Below are 19,536 nucleotides of genomic sequence, written 5' to 3'. Positions count from 1 at the left end.
TACTATCAATTTGGAAGATACAACTCACGTGACACGTACATTTTTTTTTATTTTTTACCTTCTTCCCAAGAATTATTTTTAACCGTTTTATCTATTATATTTTCAGGTGGAAAACTAAGTGATGGAGTAAATAAAGAAGGGGTTCAATTTTACAAGAATCTTATTGATGAACTTATCAAGAATGGTAAGAATCATAAGCTCAAATCGTTAATAATAGCTAAGTTTTGTGTTTGAAATGTTTCTCATCACACTATATATATAAACATTCATACAGGTATAAAACCATTTATAACAATCTATCACTGGGATATACCTCAAGCTCTTGATGATGAGTACGGTAGCTTTTTGAGTCCTCGAATCATGTAAGTTAAAAGCTTAGATTCATACACGATATACATAAGTTTTAAGTACTGCTCTTTCAGTCTTTTGACATTTTTTTGTTGTTGAATGGTTTTATCCAGAGATGATTTTAGAAACTATGCCAGATTCTGTTTCCAAGAATTTGGAGACAAGGTCAATCTATGGACAACGTTCAATGAGCCATATGTTTATAGCGTTGCGGGTTATGATAGGGGCAATAAAGCAATCGGTCGATGTTCAAAATGGGTAAACAGTTTGTGTGTAGCTGGTGATTCGGGCACAGAGCCTTATATAGTATCTCACCACCTTCTTCTTGCTCACGCTGCTGCTGCTGAAGAGTTCAGGAAATGTGACAAGGTAAATAAGAAACTATGTCTTCCTAAAAAACAGTTTCTTTAAAAATTTTATTTGTTTTCAACACACACACAAACAAAAGTGTATGGATATTTTCATGTCATTTAATCTTAAAACGGATTTGAACGCCAAAAAAATTAACAGTTTGATTTATTGTAACTGTGAAACAGATTTCAAAAGATGCCAAGATAGGCATAGTGTTGTCTCCTTATTGGTTCGAGCCATATGACAGTGATTCTAATGCTGATAAAGAAGCAGTTGAACGAGCTCTTGTTTTTAATGTTGGTTGGTGAGTTGTCATCTATGTAATCAACGTTGAAACAAAATAAATAATTTGCTAATCATTTATTATTAATTTTTTCTAATCTTGTTTATTCTACAATTATGTATAGGCATCTTAACCCTTTAGTCTTTGGAGATTATCCCGAAACGATGAAGACAAACGCTGGAAATAGATTACCTTCTTTCACCAAAGAAGAATCTATGATAGTAAAAAATTCATTTGATTTTATCGGAATAAATTACTACACAACACGTTTCATCGCTCATGATCTTCACGCGGATCTTTCACGGCCTCGATTCACAACCGACCAACACCTGCAATATAGATGTAAGTACCGATAAACAGATTTGATCACTTATACTTATTTTTAGTTTTCTCATTAAAATATTCACGAACCTACAATTAATGACTTTGTATTTTATCATTATTTTTATCAGTGACAAATCGTAGCGGCGATTACATCTCATCAGAATCGGTACGAACATGAATATCAAACAACTTTATTTTCAAATTAGTATACCAAACAAATGCTTAAATATAACCATTTTTTCTTCATTTTTTTTCAATTTCAGGATACTTCGAAACTTCTTTGGTCATATCCAGAAGGCTTACGAAAGATTCTTAATTATATCAAAGATAAATACAATAATCCAACTATTTACATCACCGAAAACGGTAAGAAAGTTAGAAGCATAATTATGAACATCATTTTATTAGTCATCAATAGTTTACTCATATATTATTTTTATATAATAAAAAGTAACCACGTCTAAATAAATGTATAGGTTATGATGACTATGAAGATGGGATACTCACACGTGAAGAGATACTAGAAGATACGCCGAGAATAATGTACCTCCAAAAACATCTTCAACATCTCCAGAAAGCGATCACGTAAGAGTTTTTCCCTGATCTCTTCAATAAAAACTGATACACTGTATATGATTAATTAATTAATAAAAATCTTGGGATAATAAATTAATTAAATCTTATGAATACAAAATATACAGTGAGGATGGGTGTGACGTGAGAGGGTATTTCACATGGTCGATGTTGGATAATTTCGAATGGGAACATGGATATGCAACGAGATACGGATTGTACTACGTCGACTATTCAGATGGTTTAAAAAGAATTGCTAAAAGCTCGGCCAAATGGTTCAAGCATTTTCTTCAGAGATCCGAAAAGCCAAGGCTGATGGTTCTGTTTGAGAGAGTCAAGAATTGGTGGTCTGCATTACAGATGATCTAAGCTCGCTTGGTGCGCTGGGAGACTAATTCTTCTTTTTGATAAACTTTTTTGGATAATTAAGAATGTATGTGAATATTGATATGTACCATATGTATTACTTGTAGAAAAGAACAAGTTATTTCTTTAATTTTATAAATATATATAGAAAATAGCATGTTAATATTGAGATAAATGTCAGAAACTATCATTTTTTGTTTGAAGTTCATATTCAACCTCACTTTCATGTATATTAACCCAACATAAGCCAAGATTTCACCAATGCCATTACTGTGTTCAGCCAAAATCGTTTATCACTTGGCATTCACCTAGATTTAGAAAGAGACCTTCTTCAGTATTTCTTCCTTATTGCTTTATTCCTCTCCAGGATAATCCTGCTTATAACTGCGACTTTCGTTTTTCCGTGTGACCCCTTTTTCAGCTTTCCTGTTGTTCAATCATCAATCATCCGATCCGTGTTTACATTTTCTGTGTTTTTGAATTGGTGCAGTTTTTATTTTTATCCTTCACGGGCCTGCTTAGTCCACAAAAGCACAGCCTATTAATTTATGACAGAGCTATAAAATTCATTGTTCGTTTGTTGAATAGGTAATATTTGGGCCTGTCAGCCTATCAGAACTGACCATATCATTGACTATTCTATTCGACAACCTTGCATGGAAAGTGGGAGATTTGTGCACCTTAATCATATAAATGATTATTTAATGTTGAGTAAAAACAAGATGACGCAATTTATAAAGAGCAAATTAGAAAAGCTTATTAAAAACAAATAAAATACGAAATGTAGGTACGTACATTTATGTTTAACAGAAATATTGTTTGGATATATAGTAGATACATGGATTTTAGTTAACATACACAGATAGTTTTGTCATTTGTGAAACTTTTTTTTTCTTTGTTCCTCCAAAGGTAACTTATGAACTTTTTTTTGTTTACTTTAAATTTTCATTAAAAAATACAAGACTAGAAAAACCCAAAAGAAGACAGAGGCCCAACAAAATTCGATAACCAAAAAGAAAAAGAGGGTTAAAAAGCCATACAATACACATGCCGAAAACAAGAAACAAACCATCTTGCTATGGAAAAGGCTGACCAGCAGCAACAACCCACTTAAGGGAAAGACATGAACAGATACAAAAGTACAAACAAGGAGAGAAAAGAGAAATAGCAGGTACAAGACAATAAGAGTTCCAAATAGGAGTGAATCATTGGAACAGGTATAAGACAATAAGAGTACCAGAGGAGTGAATAATTGGAATCCAACAAGAACCAAGTAGCAAGAAGAGTTAGCCGAGTAGATGAGCAAGTCTGATCTTGTGAGAAAGGTACGTAGAAGACGAGCTCTAATGATGGGTTTGATTTCCCTAATAATCAGTTGCACTGTCTTAGGAGAAGCAGAGTGGATACATTGGTTCCTCTCCCGAGTGAGATAGATGGACACTTGATGAAAGAGATGGAGAATGAGAGAGATATTCTTACTTCTAGAGGATGTCTGTAACCAGATGAGACAGGCAAAAAACTCGGTTGATGGCCTTAGAGACGCTCTCCGAGTGAAGTAATTCCAGATTTCACTACTGACAATACACTCAAAAAACAAATGATCCCTAGTCTCTTTCTGAGCAGAGCAAAGAACACAAGTAGGAGGGATTGAAAACCCCTATCTTGTTAGTTTGTCCCTTGTGTGCAGTCTGTCCAAGTAGCAACCCAAGAAATGAAGCTATGTTTCGAAATGTGACCTTTGAACCAGACCGATTTGTTCTAAGGGACCATGACAGATGCAGAGTGAAGAGCAAGCCAAGTCTCAGCAGTGGAGAAAGTGTTTGAAGGTGCATGACTATCCAATTTCCACAGATAACAATCGTCCTCCTGTGAATCTGATATGAGCTTGTGCCTTTGCCGCAGTCCTAGTAATGGGACCCGTGGTAAGTAACTTAAGTTGCTTTAGAAACAAAGAACGTAAAAGCTAAAGCTTCCCTTAACCCTAGTCTCTCTTTGAGAATAAGGTTAATGCTTGAAAGTTATTCTTATTAATGTTGTAGAGATCCTTTGTATAGATCTCTATAAACCGACATAAGCAAGAACTAAAAGGAAAACTGTCAAAACCTTACATATCATAAAAAGGAAACATTAAAACTAAACCTCCTTTGCAATGGGCTTTCTTCTTTGATACGTGAGTCCATACTTCATATCATTACTCCCCTCCTCCACTAGGAGCTTGTCCTCAAGCTCCAATGCCGGATACGCTTCCAGGATCTTCCCCGCGTTTTCCCATGTTGCATCATCTTCTGCATCAGCCGTCCATTTGACCAAAAGTTGTCTCTGACCGCCGCGTATACGAGCCTTAAGGAGCCCCATCGGTTGGCGGTTTTCCTTTGTGACCCTTGAGCAGAGAGACATGGAACACATCATGAATTTTTGAGCCATCTGGAAGTTTTAAGCGATAGGACACAGTCCCAACACGAGCCACTATCTGGAAAGGACCATAAAACCTTGGAGAGAGCTTTGTGAAAGCCTTCTTAGCCACAGATAGTTGACGATATGGTTGAAGCTTGAGCCAAACCCACTCTCAGATATTGAACTCAACAAACCGATGATGTAGATCATAAACAAGCTTCATACGATGTTGAGCTTCCATTAAACGCTCCCTAGCGAGTGCCATAAACTCATCATGTTGTCCTAAGGCAACGTCCACAGCCTCCACTTGAGTGCTTCCGCCAGTGTAATCTAACAACCTAGGAGGATCTCTCCCATAGACTAAACGAAATGGTGTTGCCTTAAGGCCAGTGTGGAAGGACGTATTATAGCAATACTCGACCCATGGCAGCCACTCAAGCCATTGTCTGAGTGTATCTCCCGTTAAACATCTTAAGTACATTTCTAATGTTCGATTCACCACTTCGGTCTGACCATCTGACTGAGGATGGTAGGCAGTGGTAAAACATAAATTTGTTCCCATCAATTTGAACAATTCTCGCCAAAACAAACTCCGAAATACCAGATCACGGTCAGTAACAATGGTCTGTGGAATACCATGTAAGCGGACAATATCACGGAAGAAAACATGAGCGACAGATACTGGTGTATAAGGGTGACTTAATGCAATGAAATGAGCATATTTCGAAAAATGATCTACCACCACCAAAATCACTGTTTTCCCAGAAACCTTAGGAAGAGCTTCAACGAAATCCATTGAGATATCTGACCAAACCTGAGTCGGGACTGGAAGCAGTTGTAGCAGCCCACTCGGTTACAATGTCTCCATTTATTTTGTTGACCAACTTGACAACCCCGAACAAACTCCTGAACTGTTTTCTTCCACCCTTTCCAGTAGAAATCTTGTTGTATTCTATCCATAGTTTTCTGTACTCCTTCATGGCCAAAATTAAGGCGTTGTTCCAACAAAAATTTTAAACTCTAATGGTCTGTGCAAATCAAAAATCGACGGCCCCATAAGTAAGACCTCCAATGAATCACCGCTTTAGCTAAACCAATGAGTTCTCTTTTGTATGCTGTAAGTTTATCGTGACGGGCTGCTAATTGCCGACTAAAAAATGCAATAGGGTGATTTTGTTGATGAAGAACCGCTCCAATGCCACTACCCGAAGCATCACACTCCACAACAAACTCTTTTGAAAAATCGGGCAAAGCTAAAACAGGAGCTTCATACAAGGCTTTCTTTAACGATACAAACGCTACTTCAGCTGCCTCATTCCAAAGAAACCCCGTTTTTTTAAGAAGTTGCGTCAAAGGAGTAGCTAATGCACCATAGCCTTGAATAAATTTCCGGTCATACCCCGACAACCCTAGAAACCCACAAACAGCTTTTACTGACAGCAGTCTTGGCCACTCCCTCATTGCAACTATCTTAGACTCATCCACACGAACTTCACCACTGGAAATTACATGTCCAAGGTACCCCACTTCCTCTCTCCCAAACGAACACTTGGAATGTTTGAGGAACAGCTTATGAGCTTGCTGCAGCTCAAAAACCTCTCGTACATGAAGCAGATGCTGGTCCCAAGTGGCACTATATATTAAAATATCGTCAAAGAAGACGAGCACAAATTTCCGTAACATACCTTGAAAAACCGAATTCATGAGGCTTTGAAACGTGGATGGTGCGTTTGAGAGACCAAAGGGCATTACTAAAAATTCGTAATGGCCGTGATGCGTTCTAAATGTCGTCTTTTCAATGTATTCAGCACACATGCGCACTTGATGATAACCAGACGTAAGGTCGAGCTTGGTAAAATAATGTGCCCCATGTAACTCGACAAGGAGTTCCTCAACCACCGAAATTGGAAATTTATCCTTAACTGGGACCTTGTTAAGTTCACGATAATCAATACAGAACCGCCATGTTTTTTCAACCTTCTTCACTAACAAAACAAGAGAAGAGAAAGGCGAAGAACTATGCCATATAATGCCATGTCACAACATTTCGGAACATTGCCTTTCAATCTCATCTTTTAAGAGATGAGGGTAGCGTATGGTCTAACCGCTACAGGGTTTGCTCCTTGAATGAGCCGAATAAGATGATCACAAGTTCGTTGGGGTGGCAATTCGGTTGGTTTAGCGAATAACTCCTCAAACTCCACTAACAACTTGCCAAGTAATTCAGAAGAACCTTGCATCATCATTTCCTGCATAGTTAGGCTGCGAACTGATTCGTGTTGAGCGATAGGAACTACAACCTTCTCCTTTGTAATGAAAATTTCCTCCCCATTATCGAACCAATCCTCAAGTGTGTCATTCTGAATGGAGTTTAAATTAGGGTCGTGTTCCTTCCTATCCTCAGCCTCTCCATGCCATTTTATCAAAGTATCTTCATGAGTAAACTCAATAGTTCGTGCTGGACCATCCCATATCACACGTCCTAAGGCATTCAACCAGCGAATCCCGAGAACGACATAAAACCCACTTAACGAAATAGCAAAACATTCAGCCTTGAACTTGTGTCCTTGTACCATCATTGGAAGATCCTTGCACAACCCGTCTATTACACACTTGCCACCATCGGCGAGAGATACGAACCTTCCCGGTCGGCGTCGTATTGGTATTCCCAACTTCTCCGCTACACTACTCTTAATAAAATTGTGAGTTCTCCCTGTGTCCAACATTGTTCATCCTATTCCAGTTGCAATGTCTGCTTTCACTTGAAAAGTGCTCCCGATTTGTTCTCCTTTCATGGCGTTGAGGAAAAGATTGATGTCCTCATCGTCAAAGGGCTCATCATCCACACTCTCGCCCTCCAGGAGGGGTCTAATATAAAACAAAACTGCCTTACAAGCATGGCCAGGGCCATACAAATCATCACAATTAAAACAAAGTCCTTTTGCTCTTCTTTCAGCCATCTCAGGTTTTGTTAATTTTTTCCAAACTGCTCCTTGTGGGTTTTGTTTCTGCTCCGCTGAACCCATGTGAGAAGCCTCTCCGCGTTTTACCACCTGGGTTCCTCGATAACCGGTTGAGGTTGGTCGTGAGGTTGGGGCTGAATATCGCGTGGTTGGGGCTATGTGTCCTCCAAAGGTACAAAGTCCCCTATCATTTACGATTTTATACTCATTGTCCCTTGCATACTCCATTGCCTCAAATATTGTCTCGGGTCTCAAATACTCCACTTCTTTTCTCAAAGAATCCGTTAAACCCACACAGAACTGCCATAACTACTGATCCCCTGTTAGTTTTGTTTGCCTTACCAAACATTCCTCAAACTGCTCACAATACTCATATACTGTTCCTGTATGTCGTAGGTACTTAGCTCACCCATAGGATTTACTGCATCTGCTCTGCCAAATCTACTTTAGCAGATTTTCTTAAACTTTTTCCAACCCAGTCAATGTGTAATTAACCTTCGCAAATTGATATTCTAATGATATGCCTTATCTGTCAACACAAAGGTTGCTTGTCGCACTTTCGCATCATCGTTGTTTATTCCTTGATCCTCAAAGTGGTCTTCACACTTCTGCAGCCACTCCACAACATTTGTTGAGCCATCATATCCCGGAAATTCCATCTTAGATGGTGGAACTATGATTCTCTCAGCCTCCCTTCCTCCACTCTCTCTTCCTTCAGCTCCACTTTTCCAAACAGCCCCCTTGTGTTCCCTAAGGTCTCCCGTCATGTGAGTCGATCGCTCCTCTTGTGGAAGTTCCCCAATGGGCCTCACAGACCATTCTCCACCTCCATCTTACAATCAGTGTCCCTGTTCTCTTCCCATAGATCGTTGTGCCCAAGGACCACCAGAGGACGTGCCTTTACCCTCTCCTCCGCTAGTGTTGTTATTTTTTTCTGCTTTAGAAACCAATGTTGTGTCTTTTTCAACCTCCTCTGGTTCCACTCCCACCACCGAGGCCAAAAAACGAATTTTACCCAAGACTTCTTGCTTATCAGCTTTCATAACTTCCCTGATCTGGGTTTGCTCTTCACGAACCTCTTCCATCCTTGACTTATTCTGCTCTCGCTCCTCCTGTTGGTCCGTTTTTATGGACTCAAGGGCGGCTTGGTGTGAGTTTGAAGTCTGACGGAGTTCACCCAGGTCAGCGTGCAGACGTTTGAACATCTTCTTAACTTCCCCAAATTGTGATGTGGTCATCGCACCTTCTCCCATTGAACCGGCTGGCTCTGATATCAAGATGATATGAGCCTGTGCCTTTGTCGCAGTCCTAGTAATGGGACCCGTGGTAAGTAAGTTAAGTTGCTTTAGAAACAAAGAACGTAAAAGCTAAAGCTTCCCTTAACCCTAGTCTCTCTTTGAGAATAACGTTAATGCTTGGAATATTCTTATTGATGTTGTAGAGATCCTTTATATAGATCTCTATAAACCGACATAAGCAAGAACTAAAAGGAAAACAGTCAAAACCTTACATATCATAAAAAGAAAACATTAAAACTACACCTCCTTTGCAATGGGCTTTCTTCTTTGATACGTGAGTCCATACTTCGTATCAGAATCAATCATACTCTATGGACTAGGTAAAGCTCCTTTTATGAGGATGATAATAGGATCTGCTCCGAAATGAAGAGAAACGCCAATCTATATCCCTCAAAGCATCTTTGACCACTACATTCAAGGGCAACCCCACCATATATGGTCCGAGAGGACTAGCGATGTCAATAAGGGGACCAAGAATAGTCCAGTTGTCTTGTGAGAAACTTGTTGTTATTCCTGCAGAGCCAACTTCACATACTAGGAAGGGTCTTGCCAAGGGACACAACACACAACTTACAGAGTTTTCTCCGAATCTAAATATCTGAGAAAGCGAGATTTAAGTCCCAAAATTTTTTATTTACTTTTATTTGTGAAAATTTTAGTAATTTTATGTCGTTGAGTTAATAAGAGTTGTTGTTTATTCACAAGAGTTTCTATATTCATTATTTGTATATTCCTTCATCTTTCCATCTCTGCTTTGCGTTGTAATTTCCAAATGTTGTCCCTTTAGGAAAGTTGGAAGATGAATAAAAATATTTGAAAGAAAACGGTAACAGAAAAAAATATTTTAAAGGATAATGTTCAGCTACTAAAGTGGACAGAAATGAATATTTTGAAAAATACTTAAAAAATATTCAGCTACAAGAACATGATACATCCTTAGGGCATCTTTATCGGGGAACACTTTTGGGTGTTCTTAGAGTAAAAATATTATGAAAATAATGTAAGATCATTAGTTTAGATATTATGTGAAGAAGTTAGTTATTGGGAGAACATGTTTAAGATCATAAGATTTAATAATATAATAATCTTAAACATATTACCATTATAAAAACTTTAAAAAATAACATTTAAATTGCAAACTTAAAAAACTTTTACTAAAATTCAAAATACAATACCAAATTTTTATGAAACAAAAAAACATTATAAATAAAATAAAATAAAAACCAAACAAACATATTACTTAATTAATTAAAGCACATAAACATTTTATTTAATTAACACATAGTTTAATGTCCAAATTAATTTAATATATTCTCAATCAAATCCTCCTTTAATTTGTGATGTGCTTGTCTATCACGAATTATTGTATGACCATCACCTAAACTTTCAAGATTTGAAGGCATATTTACTGAAAACGTAAGTTCCGGAGTAGTTCCGGTTCCATCTTCTTGTTGGAATTCTTGTTCGTCATAGAGTGGGTATGAATCTCGTTCATCTTCGACAATCATATTATGGAGTATGAGACATGCTCTCATAATATATGCAATTTTACCCTTTGACCATAAAAGAGTTGGATTTTTAATCATGGCGAATCTAGATTGCAGGATNATGCCATAAGATGAACAAGAGAAGGAAATGTTTGTTTTTGGTGAGAGAAAGAAATGTTTGTTTTTGGGGAGAAAGGAAATGTTTGTTTTTGGTGAGAGAAGCAAATGTTTGTTTTTGTTGAAATAAAACCTTGTGCTCTTCTCATATATATAGAGGGATCATCAACTCTTGTGATACATCAATGTTTGTGATACATCAACTCTTGTGACTCGGTTAATATTTGACTTGAAAACTAAAATCCAAACAAGCCTAAACAAAGCTTACAATCAAGCCGATCACGGGTTCACCATCACGGGTACATACCAATCAAGCNAGTCGATTCAGCAAGACGTATATATTCGTCAACCGAGTCCGACCCAGTCTCATATGCTAATAGTCGAATTGCTGCAATACATTGTTGTAGCGGTGATAAACCATTCCGGAAGGTTGCATCCTTTTTTGGTTTAAAATATGGAACTTCTTCACTGAGACGATTCACAATACGCAAGAACAATGACTTGTTCATTCGAAACCGTCGGCGAAATTGCCTCTCCGGGTAAGTCGGATTATCACTAAAATAATCGTTCCACAAACGTTCGTGCCCATCTTCCCGTTTTCTATCGATATATGTACGTGTATTCCTTTCTGCCGGAATTTCCTCTTCAGCAGCTTCAAATTGATTATTAAATTGCTCTTGAAAAAATTGGTTAAAATTATCATTATTTGGATCATAATGGTAGTGAAAATTGTTGGAAGAAGATGCCATAAGATGAACAAGAGAAGGAAATGTTTGTTTTTGGTGAGAGAAAGAAATGTTTGTTTTTGGGGAGAAAGGAAATGTTTGTTTTTGGTGAGAGAAGTAAATGTTTGTTTTTGTTGAAATAAAACCTTGTGCTCTTCTCATATATATAGAGGGATCATCAACTCTTGTGATACATCAATGTTTGTGATACATCAACTCTTGTGACTCGGTTAATATTTGACTTGAAAACTAAAATCCAAACAAGCCTAAACAAAGCTTACAATCAAGCCGATCACGGGTTCACCATCACGGGTACATACCAATCAAGCCTAAACTAAAATCCAAACAAGCCGATCACGGGTTCACTAGCCTCTGCCTACAATCATACAATTCACGGGTTCACCATCCCGGGTACATACCAAAAAGCTTACAATCATACATAAAGCCTAAACAAATTTACTTACTAATCATGATAAGTACCACTACCATAACCATCATACCGAAGCAAACAACAACTACCAATTCAGGGGTCATTTGAAAGAATGGTTTCTTCTCTCGTTCCTCAGTAACAAGCCTCTCCAGATTCACCAACCTCTGATCTGACTGGTTTTGATGGTCCTTGAGCTGGATTAGTTGGTCCTTGAGCTGGGTCAGTTGTGTCTCATAATCAGGTAGTGGTTCAGTTTCACGGCTCCACAGACTTGTGAATCCAATCTTAGTTGATGGTTGCGGAGGATAGTAACAGCTCTCAGCCTCCTCTTCTGAATCGGAACTATAGTCTAATGGGCTGTTTATACCATAGTCGTATTCAGAGTCCATGACTTCTTCAACCTGAAACCGAAACACATATATAAGTTTCCAACTAATATATAACAATGGAAACAAACATCCGAGATTCATTAAAAACATAGAGAACAAGCATAGTTAAAACAAACATCTGAGATTCATTAAAAACATAGAAAACAAGCATAGTTAAAACAAACATCCGAGATTCATTAAAAACATAGAGAACAAGCATAGTTAAAACAAACATCCGAGATTCATTAAAAACATAGAGAACAAGCATAGTTAAAACAAACATCCGAGATTCATTAAAAACATAGAGAACAAGCATAGTTAAAACAAACATCCGAGATTCATTAAAAACATAGAGAACAAGCATAGTTAAAACAAACATCCGAGATTCATTAAAAACATAGAGAACAAGCATAGTTAAAACAAACATCCGAGATTCATTAAAAACATAGAGAACAAGCATAGTTAAAACAAACATCCGAGATTCATTAAAAACATAGAGAACAAGCATAGTTAAAACAAACATCCGAGATTCATTAAAAACATAGAGAACAAGCATAGCTAAAACAAACATCCGAGATTCATTAAAAACATAGAGAACAAGCATAGTTAAAACAAACATAAACTACAGCGGACAAATCATCTACTATTTCTTCTAAGTTAAAACAGTTCAGCCATTAGCTTCTTCTTTAGAGCTATTTCATCTTCGGCTAGAGTTTCTTTCTTGGCAATGAGAGTGTCAAGAATGGACATCTTTTAGAGTTCTTTCATGCCCTCCAAATCCTTCTGTTTTATCTCCCACATGTGACTAAATTCTGCAGATGGTGCAACCTTCTCTTTACCTTTGGAGTTCCTTACTTTTTTTGTTGCCTTTATGCCCGGAGGCCTGCTCTCGTGCTCACCAATGACAGAACCTGTAGATGGTGCAGCATCATCAGCTTTTCTTTTGTTAGAGCTGGTTGTCTTTGGAGTGGGGTTCATAGCCTCCAGGTTTGCCCATTTCTGTTCATAGCGTAGCACACTCCAAGCATACTCCAAACCAAACTTCTTCTTGTACAGCTTAGTGTAGATTTGGTGAGCATTTTGCAAAATATCTAAATCGTTCATGCCACTAGCTTTCTCACCCTTTGCCTCTGCAAAAGCTCCACAGAACCTGCTCACTTCCTTACTGATTTTTTGCCATCTTTGTCTACAATGGTCAGGGCTCCTAGGCTCAGCACCACCACGTACATGACTACTTGTTTCATAACAGTCTCCTATACGGATCCAAAAAGACCCTGTCTTTTGGCGATTCCCAACTATTGCATCCTTCGATGTGTTTAACCAGCCGCTTATTAGGACTAAGTCATCTTGTGTGGACCATATCCGTCTCTCCCTACGCTGTTCTGCTGTCTCTTCTGATTGACTAGGAGGTTGACTCGGCTGTGAACTAGTTTGTGAACTATAAGCAGGGATTTGAGAGGAACCAATGTTTACATTGGGAGCAAAGCTGTCATATGGGAAATTAAGAAGGCTAAAGTAGGATTGAGACTGACTGTTAGGAGTATTGTTTGATTCCATAGTAATCAGAATTAAACAAGGAAGAAGCTTAGGCAGAGATATTATTCGAAAGTTCTTAGAGATTGGAAGAAACAAGCAAACAAGATGGATGATAGAAGAGAAGTAAAAGATATGAGAGATTGAGTATTTGGGTCGTATGTAATATAGAGAAGTTAAGAAGATCATTAAATCAAAAGTTTGGTGTTGTTAGAGACTTTAATTCTAAATAACCATTACCTACTTCAGTCACATCACAAGTAAATAAAGGTCATTGAGTGTTTTTAATATAATGAAAACCAAGAAATTCAAATTATTCATTACCTACTCAACTAGTTTTGTTAAAGCATTCATATTATAAAGTTTTAAAAGTTTCAAAAGTTTCAAAGCTTTCAAAGACAACTCAGTTTCAAAAGTTTTAAAAGTTTCGAAAGTTTCTAAACTTTTAAAAGTTTCGAATGTTTCAAATCAGTTTTTAAAGTTTTAAGACAACTCAAACCTAAAAAGCAAAACTACAATCACAACTTAATACGAGAACATGACCAGATGATAAAAGGTTAGATGCTGAGACATACAAAACAAAAATAAGTGACACTAAATTCACAACAACTCAATTACAAGAAATAAACCTAATCAAACATCCAAGACCATCACAAAATAATTCTGAGAAACTCATTACACTACTACACTTAACAAGCCACAATCAAACAACACTTAACAAGCCACTACAATCAAATAAAATCTGTGAATAAACACTTACACTACTACACAAACCACAACACCACTCAAATCAGGAAACCAACCTTGTGACTTACCTTTTAGTTTCGAGCAAATGCAGGTTTGTTGATGGTTATCCGATTTAATTTGCCCTGGTTAACCTCACCTACAAGCCTCCGAAACAAAGCAAAATCAATTAAAGTTCATCAGTGTTAATTAATCACAACTGTTAATTGACAGAAGAGACAAACCCTATACCATGTTACTAAACCCAAACCTAATTCACAGATTTCAGTTTTACCCTAAATCGATGAAACATCCAAGAAACAATGACTGACAGAGGAAACGACGGGACTACCTTGTCTATATCGCCGGAGATGAGATTTTCAAGACAAAGGAGACGAGGAGACAAAGGCTCATGAAGAAGATTTCGACTTCGCCTTCAAATCGCCGGACATATCAATCGACAAAAGAAGAGAATTTAAACGGATTTGTCGGAAAACCTATGCAAAGATCGATTTCTACATGGAAGAGCTCTCAATTTTGGTGTTTTAATGGCCGAAATACTAACCTTAGCCGGCGAAAATGGTGACAACGAAGCTTTCGCGGTTTTGGAGAGAAAGAAAAAACCTAGATACGATTTCGAACAGAAGGAGAGAAATGAAATATTTTCTTTCTTTGCAAAAAATCTTGCCCAATCACGTGAAGCCACGTCCTATGAGAATTGGGCTTAAATCAGTTCTCATTCAAGACCAAAAAAATTGTTCTAAACCCACTGTTCATTATTTTTCTAATTTAATTGGGCTTAGAACAGCCTTGACATGTGTAAAAGTTAATATTTAATAGGAAGAATTTAATTACAAGAAAAATAAAATATTTTGTTTTTAAAAAATATTAATAATGTAAAAAGATAATTATCAAAACTAACTGAATTTAATAAAAAATACAAAGTTTTTAAATAATTATAAGGAGATTATATATATATATATATATATTTCATAAAATTCGAAATTATAATATTATTTACTTATTTTTAATTTTAAGTTATTAATTCTATTAAAAATAGGAAAAGTGATTAATTAAAATATACAGTTAATTATTAATTCTAAATTTTGTAAATACTCACTTCTATATAAACATAGATCGTCTTATATTTAAATAATTTATTCAAAACACTGCTTTCAACTTTGTTTAATTGAGATTTTTTTTTAACGGGAAGATAAATTTTATTTATTTTTCAACCAAAATTGTTCTTTCTTTCTGGGAATAGGTAAGATTAATATGTTGACAAAAAAATATATATATGCGTCTTCTTTTCCTAATACTGTAATTTAAATTTTATTGTAGTATTTTTAGATTGTTTTATTTAATTTATATTTTCAATTTTGAATTATTTGGGATTCATATACTACAATGCTTATAATTTTCTATTGTTTCTTTAATTGGTTGGTCGTAAATCCTTCTTTTTTTTTGCAAACATAATTATTACCATTATTCATTCAATCCTAAAGGAAGATATTGAGTAGAAGCTCATCAATCTAATGGATAGATAAAATAGGCTAATCAAACACAAGCTTACAACAAACATAGATAGATAGATTAGAAAAACATAAATCGTTGGTGATATATCCATAGGAGCTCAAAGACTGTCACAAACTATTTTTTGGAAATGTTTAAAATAATTGATTTGACCACATACGTTACCAAAATGCACTTATTGTTTTGGTTAAGGGTCATGAGAGAACTTCATGATGGGTGACCTTCCTGGAAGTGATTGTCGGAACTGTGCAAGTGAGGACAAAACACAGGAAAAAATCATTTATTGATTTGTAAGGTCGGTAAACAAGTTTTTAAAGCCTCCCAAACGTAACAAACCGGCCATCAAATATGGGTAGATCCACGAGCCGGGAAAATATGTAGGGCCCACTTAGGAAGATGAGCCCATGGACTGAGAGTGGACATGGGCTCACTAAACAAGGTGGCAGTTGAGGCGTTACAGAGATAAAGACTACATCATGGTATGTCAAAAACACTTCCACGAATACATTGAGAAATTTAACATTAGTTACTATCAAAAAAATTTGTGACATTAGAAAAAGATTTTTACTTTGATTGGTTGTCGGAGCAACCTACTTTGAGATAGCAAAAAGACGTGAACATTTTCTCTCTACACAGGAGGAGGGCAGAGACGAGGTTCTCTCTATGGTGGAGAAGGTTGGACATAAGGTTATCTACCCAAGGGAGGAATGTGGAGGAGGTTGGACGCAAGGTTATCTCCCTAAAGGAGGAAGGCAGAGCCAAGGTTCTTCATGGTGGAGGAGGTTGGACGCAAGGTTCTCTCCATAAGGGATGAGGGTGGAGCCAAGGTTTTTTCCATGGCGGTAATACATTATTGTGATGATACATCATTGATTAGTATATTATGTAATATATAAACACATTAAGTCAACTATATTACTTTCACTTTGGCATAGTTACTATCACAGATACATTGGGAAATTTAACATTGGTTACTATAAAAAGATTTTGTGATGTTAGAAAAAAGTTTTTACTTTCATTTGTTGTCGGAGCAAGCTATTTTGAGATAGCAAAAAGACGTGAATATGTTCTCTCCACATAGGAGGAGGACAGAACTGAGGTTCTCTCTATGGTTGAGAAGGTTGGACACAAGGTTATCTCCTCAAGGGAGGAAGGTGGAGGAGGTTGGACGCAAGGTTATCTCCCCAAAGGAGGAAGGTGGAGCCAAGGCCATAGTGGAGGAGGATGGACGCAAGGTTCTCTCCATAAGGGATGAGGGCGAAGCCGAAGTTTTCTCCATGGTGGTCATACATTATTGTGATGATACATCATTGATTAGTATATATGTAATATATTTTTTATTCAAAATGTTTTTTGAGCCAACAATTTTAGTAATTAAAAAACTATGAAGAAGTGAAAGTAAAATAGTTGGCTTAATTTGTTAATATAGACATTTTCTAGGTGATGATAAAAAATATATTTGTAACATAGAGTATATTTATGTGTAAAAAAAAATACACTTTTAGTAGTAACATACATAAAAGATTTGTAAATAGATATAAATTAATGTATTATAACAAAAATAAAATTTATAAACAACATACAACAAATTTTAATATATTTTTGTTAAACTTAATTTCATTTATAAAACTTTAAACCCGCACATCAGGCGGGTCCTCATCTAGTATAATATATGCTCACGTTTGACGAGAAAAATAAAAAAAAATAACAAATAAAAATTTTGGAACTGGCATAGGGGTCCCACGAGTTCGTCTTGCTGTGCCCAGACTAATCCGAACTTAAAAGGCAAAATTAAAATGGGGGCTTTTTCCTAAAATAAAATAAATATAAAATAATTACTAAATGATATAAAAAAACTAAAAATAAAACAATAGTCTAAAAAAACTAAAGCATAATCTTTTTCTTCTGTTTTTATAAACTTTTTCACCAAATGCTCATAATCTAAATTCTAAAGATTTTTAAAAAAAACAATATATCAAATAATCACAATCATAATTCAGAAACAAAGTTACTATAAAGAGAATTAGTATATGTTAATTTAATGAAGATTTAAAAGCACTAAAACAAGTTTTAACCGTTTTAAAGGAAAGACGTAAATAAACAAAAGAGACTGAAATAAGATTTGTCATTTTTAAAAAAGAATACATTTTCTTATATATGTTAAAGAATCAAAACAGAAAAATCAAACCAGTGTTTATTCATGAAATAAAATGTCCCTCAAAATTATTGTGATACACCATATTCTTAAGATTTGGAAACCTTAAAAAACCTTGATATATTGGGGCTTGATGCAAATGCCTTTTTTTGCACCGAGGCAGCATCAGGGACTTTTGCATGTTATTAACGCCCATTATACACATTCCATTATATCACTAACAACATCCTTGAAAGTGACTAATCGGGAAAACTACTCAAACCAGAAAGATGTGTCATTCCTGCTTCGAACCTCCATTTTCAGCACTTATGCAGCTTGACCCAAAAGACGTTTCCTAACATCTCAAAAAGTGTTGTCTTTTATTTATTCACGAATGTGTCATTCTTTACAACTTTCGTGTATTGTTTTTGCCAAGTTGCCAAATACTATACCGAATTCAATTTAGGTCTATTTGGTAGAATATGAATCATCTATGAGTTAATTGTGTAAAATTTAAATGTAAATAAATTTTATTAAAAGTTCTGATAAAGAAATGCAACCGTTGGAGACACTTAATAAAAAAAATTATAAGTAGAAAATATGTGGTTATAAGACGAGATATTAAGAGAAAAAATTCAAACAAAAGGTCACAATAAGTAACACAATCTTTCCTTTGAAACATTATAATAGTTTTTTTTCTTATAAATAGCTAATTATATGATCCAGAGACTCAACGTTTGTTGACAAAAAAAAAAAAAAAAACTCAGCGTTTATTGAAATGATTATTATCAATGTATTTTTGAGAAAACATTTAATGTTATACTAGGTACTAACTCGCGGAAAACCGCGGGTTGAACTTTTTTGATGAAATTTTTTAATAATTTATTATGTTATTATGTTATTTATAAAGGTTTGTGATTAAAAATTTAGTTTGTTTATATTAAACTTTTTGTATTTTAGAAATGTTTGCTGAAAACCTGTCAATAAAAAATTTGCATATGATGAATAAAATTGTTTAAACCTTTGTCAATTAAACGCAATCCTTACTATAGTTCTGAAGTAAGTAAAAATATATAACTAACATGTAAAAAGAGTAACTAAATATAGCTAGTGAAGGTTCTGAAAAACTTCTTAAAAAACAACATTCATTGTTTTTTTCTGTGGTTTCTCTTATTTGTCTGTAATAAGCACCTTCAAGCATTAAATATATTCAAATCTCAACTTAGCTTTATTTTTCTAAAGAACGGTGGCTAAAAGAAATATATAATTTTTTTAAATAGATAAAATACTATATCTATAACTTTTATTTTTTATTTATTAATATTTTAAATCTAAGCCGTTAAACGGAACTGTTATATATTTTATTACATTTGATTTTTGATAAAAAATTTAATCCGTGCTGGAAAAGTTTTGTGATAAAATTTGTAATTATATAGATTTTATTTGATTAGATTTTTAAAATCTTAGCTGTTAATTTTTTTAAGTACAAATTAGTTTTGATTCTAATATATTTTTTTTTACTTTTCTACAATTTATTTTATTTTATGTGTCCCCAATTTTTATTTTTTAATTAATTAAATTTATCT

General features: G+C 35.4%; 3 protein-coding genes across 3 annotated transcripts in view; 1 reads left to right on the top strand and 2 right to left on the bottom strand.

Moving 5' to 3' along the window:
* Positions 1 to 2,410, top strand: part of LOC104709348 (beta-glucosidase 32-like) — a 2,871-nt gene extending 461 nt beyond the window's left edge. The window contains exons 2-10 of the mRNA XM_010425977.1: positions 107 to 184; positions 275 to 362; positions 462 to 717; positions 885 to 1,003; positions 1,107 to 1,324; positions 1,435 to 1,472; positions 1,570 to 1,672; positions 1,783 to 1,891; positions 2,008 to 2,410. Of these exons, the coding sequence (XP_010424279.1) occupies positions 107 to 184; positions 275 to 362; positions 462 to 717; positions 885 to 1,003; positions 1,107 to 1,324; positions 1,435 to 1,472; positions 1,570 to 1,672; positions 1,783 to 1,891; positions 2,008 to 2,248 (1,250 nt within the window). The 3' untranslated portion in view covers positions 2,249 to 2,410. The remainder of the gene's footprint in view (positions 1 to 106; positions 185 to 274; positions 363 to 461; positions 718 to 884; positions 1,004 to 1,106; positions 1,325 to 1,434; positions 1,473 to 1,569; positions 1,673 to 1,782; positions 1,892 to 2,007) is intronic.
* Positions 3,903 to 12,048, bottom strand: LOC109125909. Its single transcript, XM_019228702.1, is given in 5 exon segments — positions 3,903 to 3,937; positions 3,940 to 4,113; positions 9,194 to 9,249; positions 9,251 to 9,413; positions 11,730 to 12,048. Coding segments are annotated over 5 exon segments (747 nt in total).
* Positions 12,781 to 13,584, bottom strand: LOC104709347 (glutathione S-transferase T3-like). Its single transcript, XM_010425976.1, has one exon. It carries the CDS (start codon positions 13,582 to 13,584, stop codon positions 12,781 to 12,783), a length of 804 nt encoding a protein of 267 aa, XP_010424278.1.

Source organism: Camelina sativa, chromosome 8 (genome assembly GCF_000633955.1).
Source record: "Camelina sativa cultivar DH55 chromosome 8, Cs, whole genome shotgun sequence".
Lineage (NCBI taxonomy): Eukaryota > Viridiplantae > Streptophyta > Magnoliopsida > Brassicales > Brassicaceae > Camelina > Camelina sativa.
This window is presented reverse-complemented; position numbering and strand designations above follow the sequence as displayed.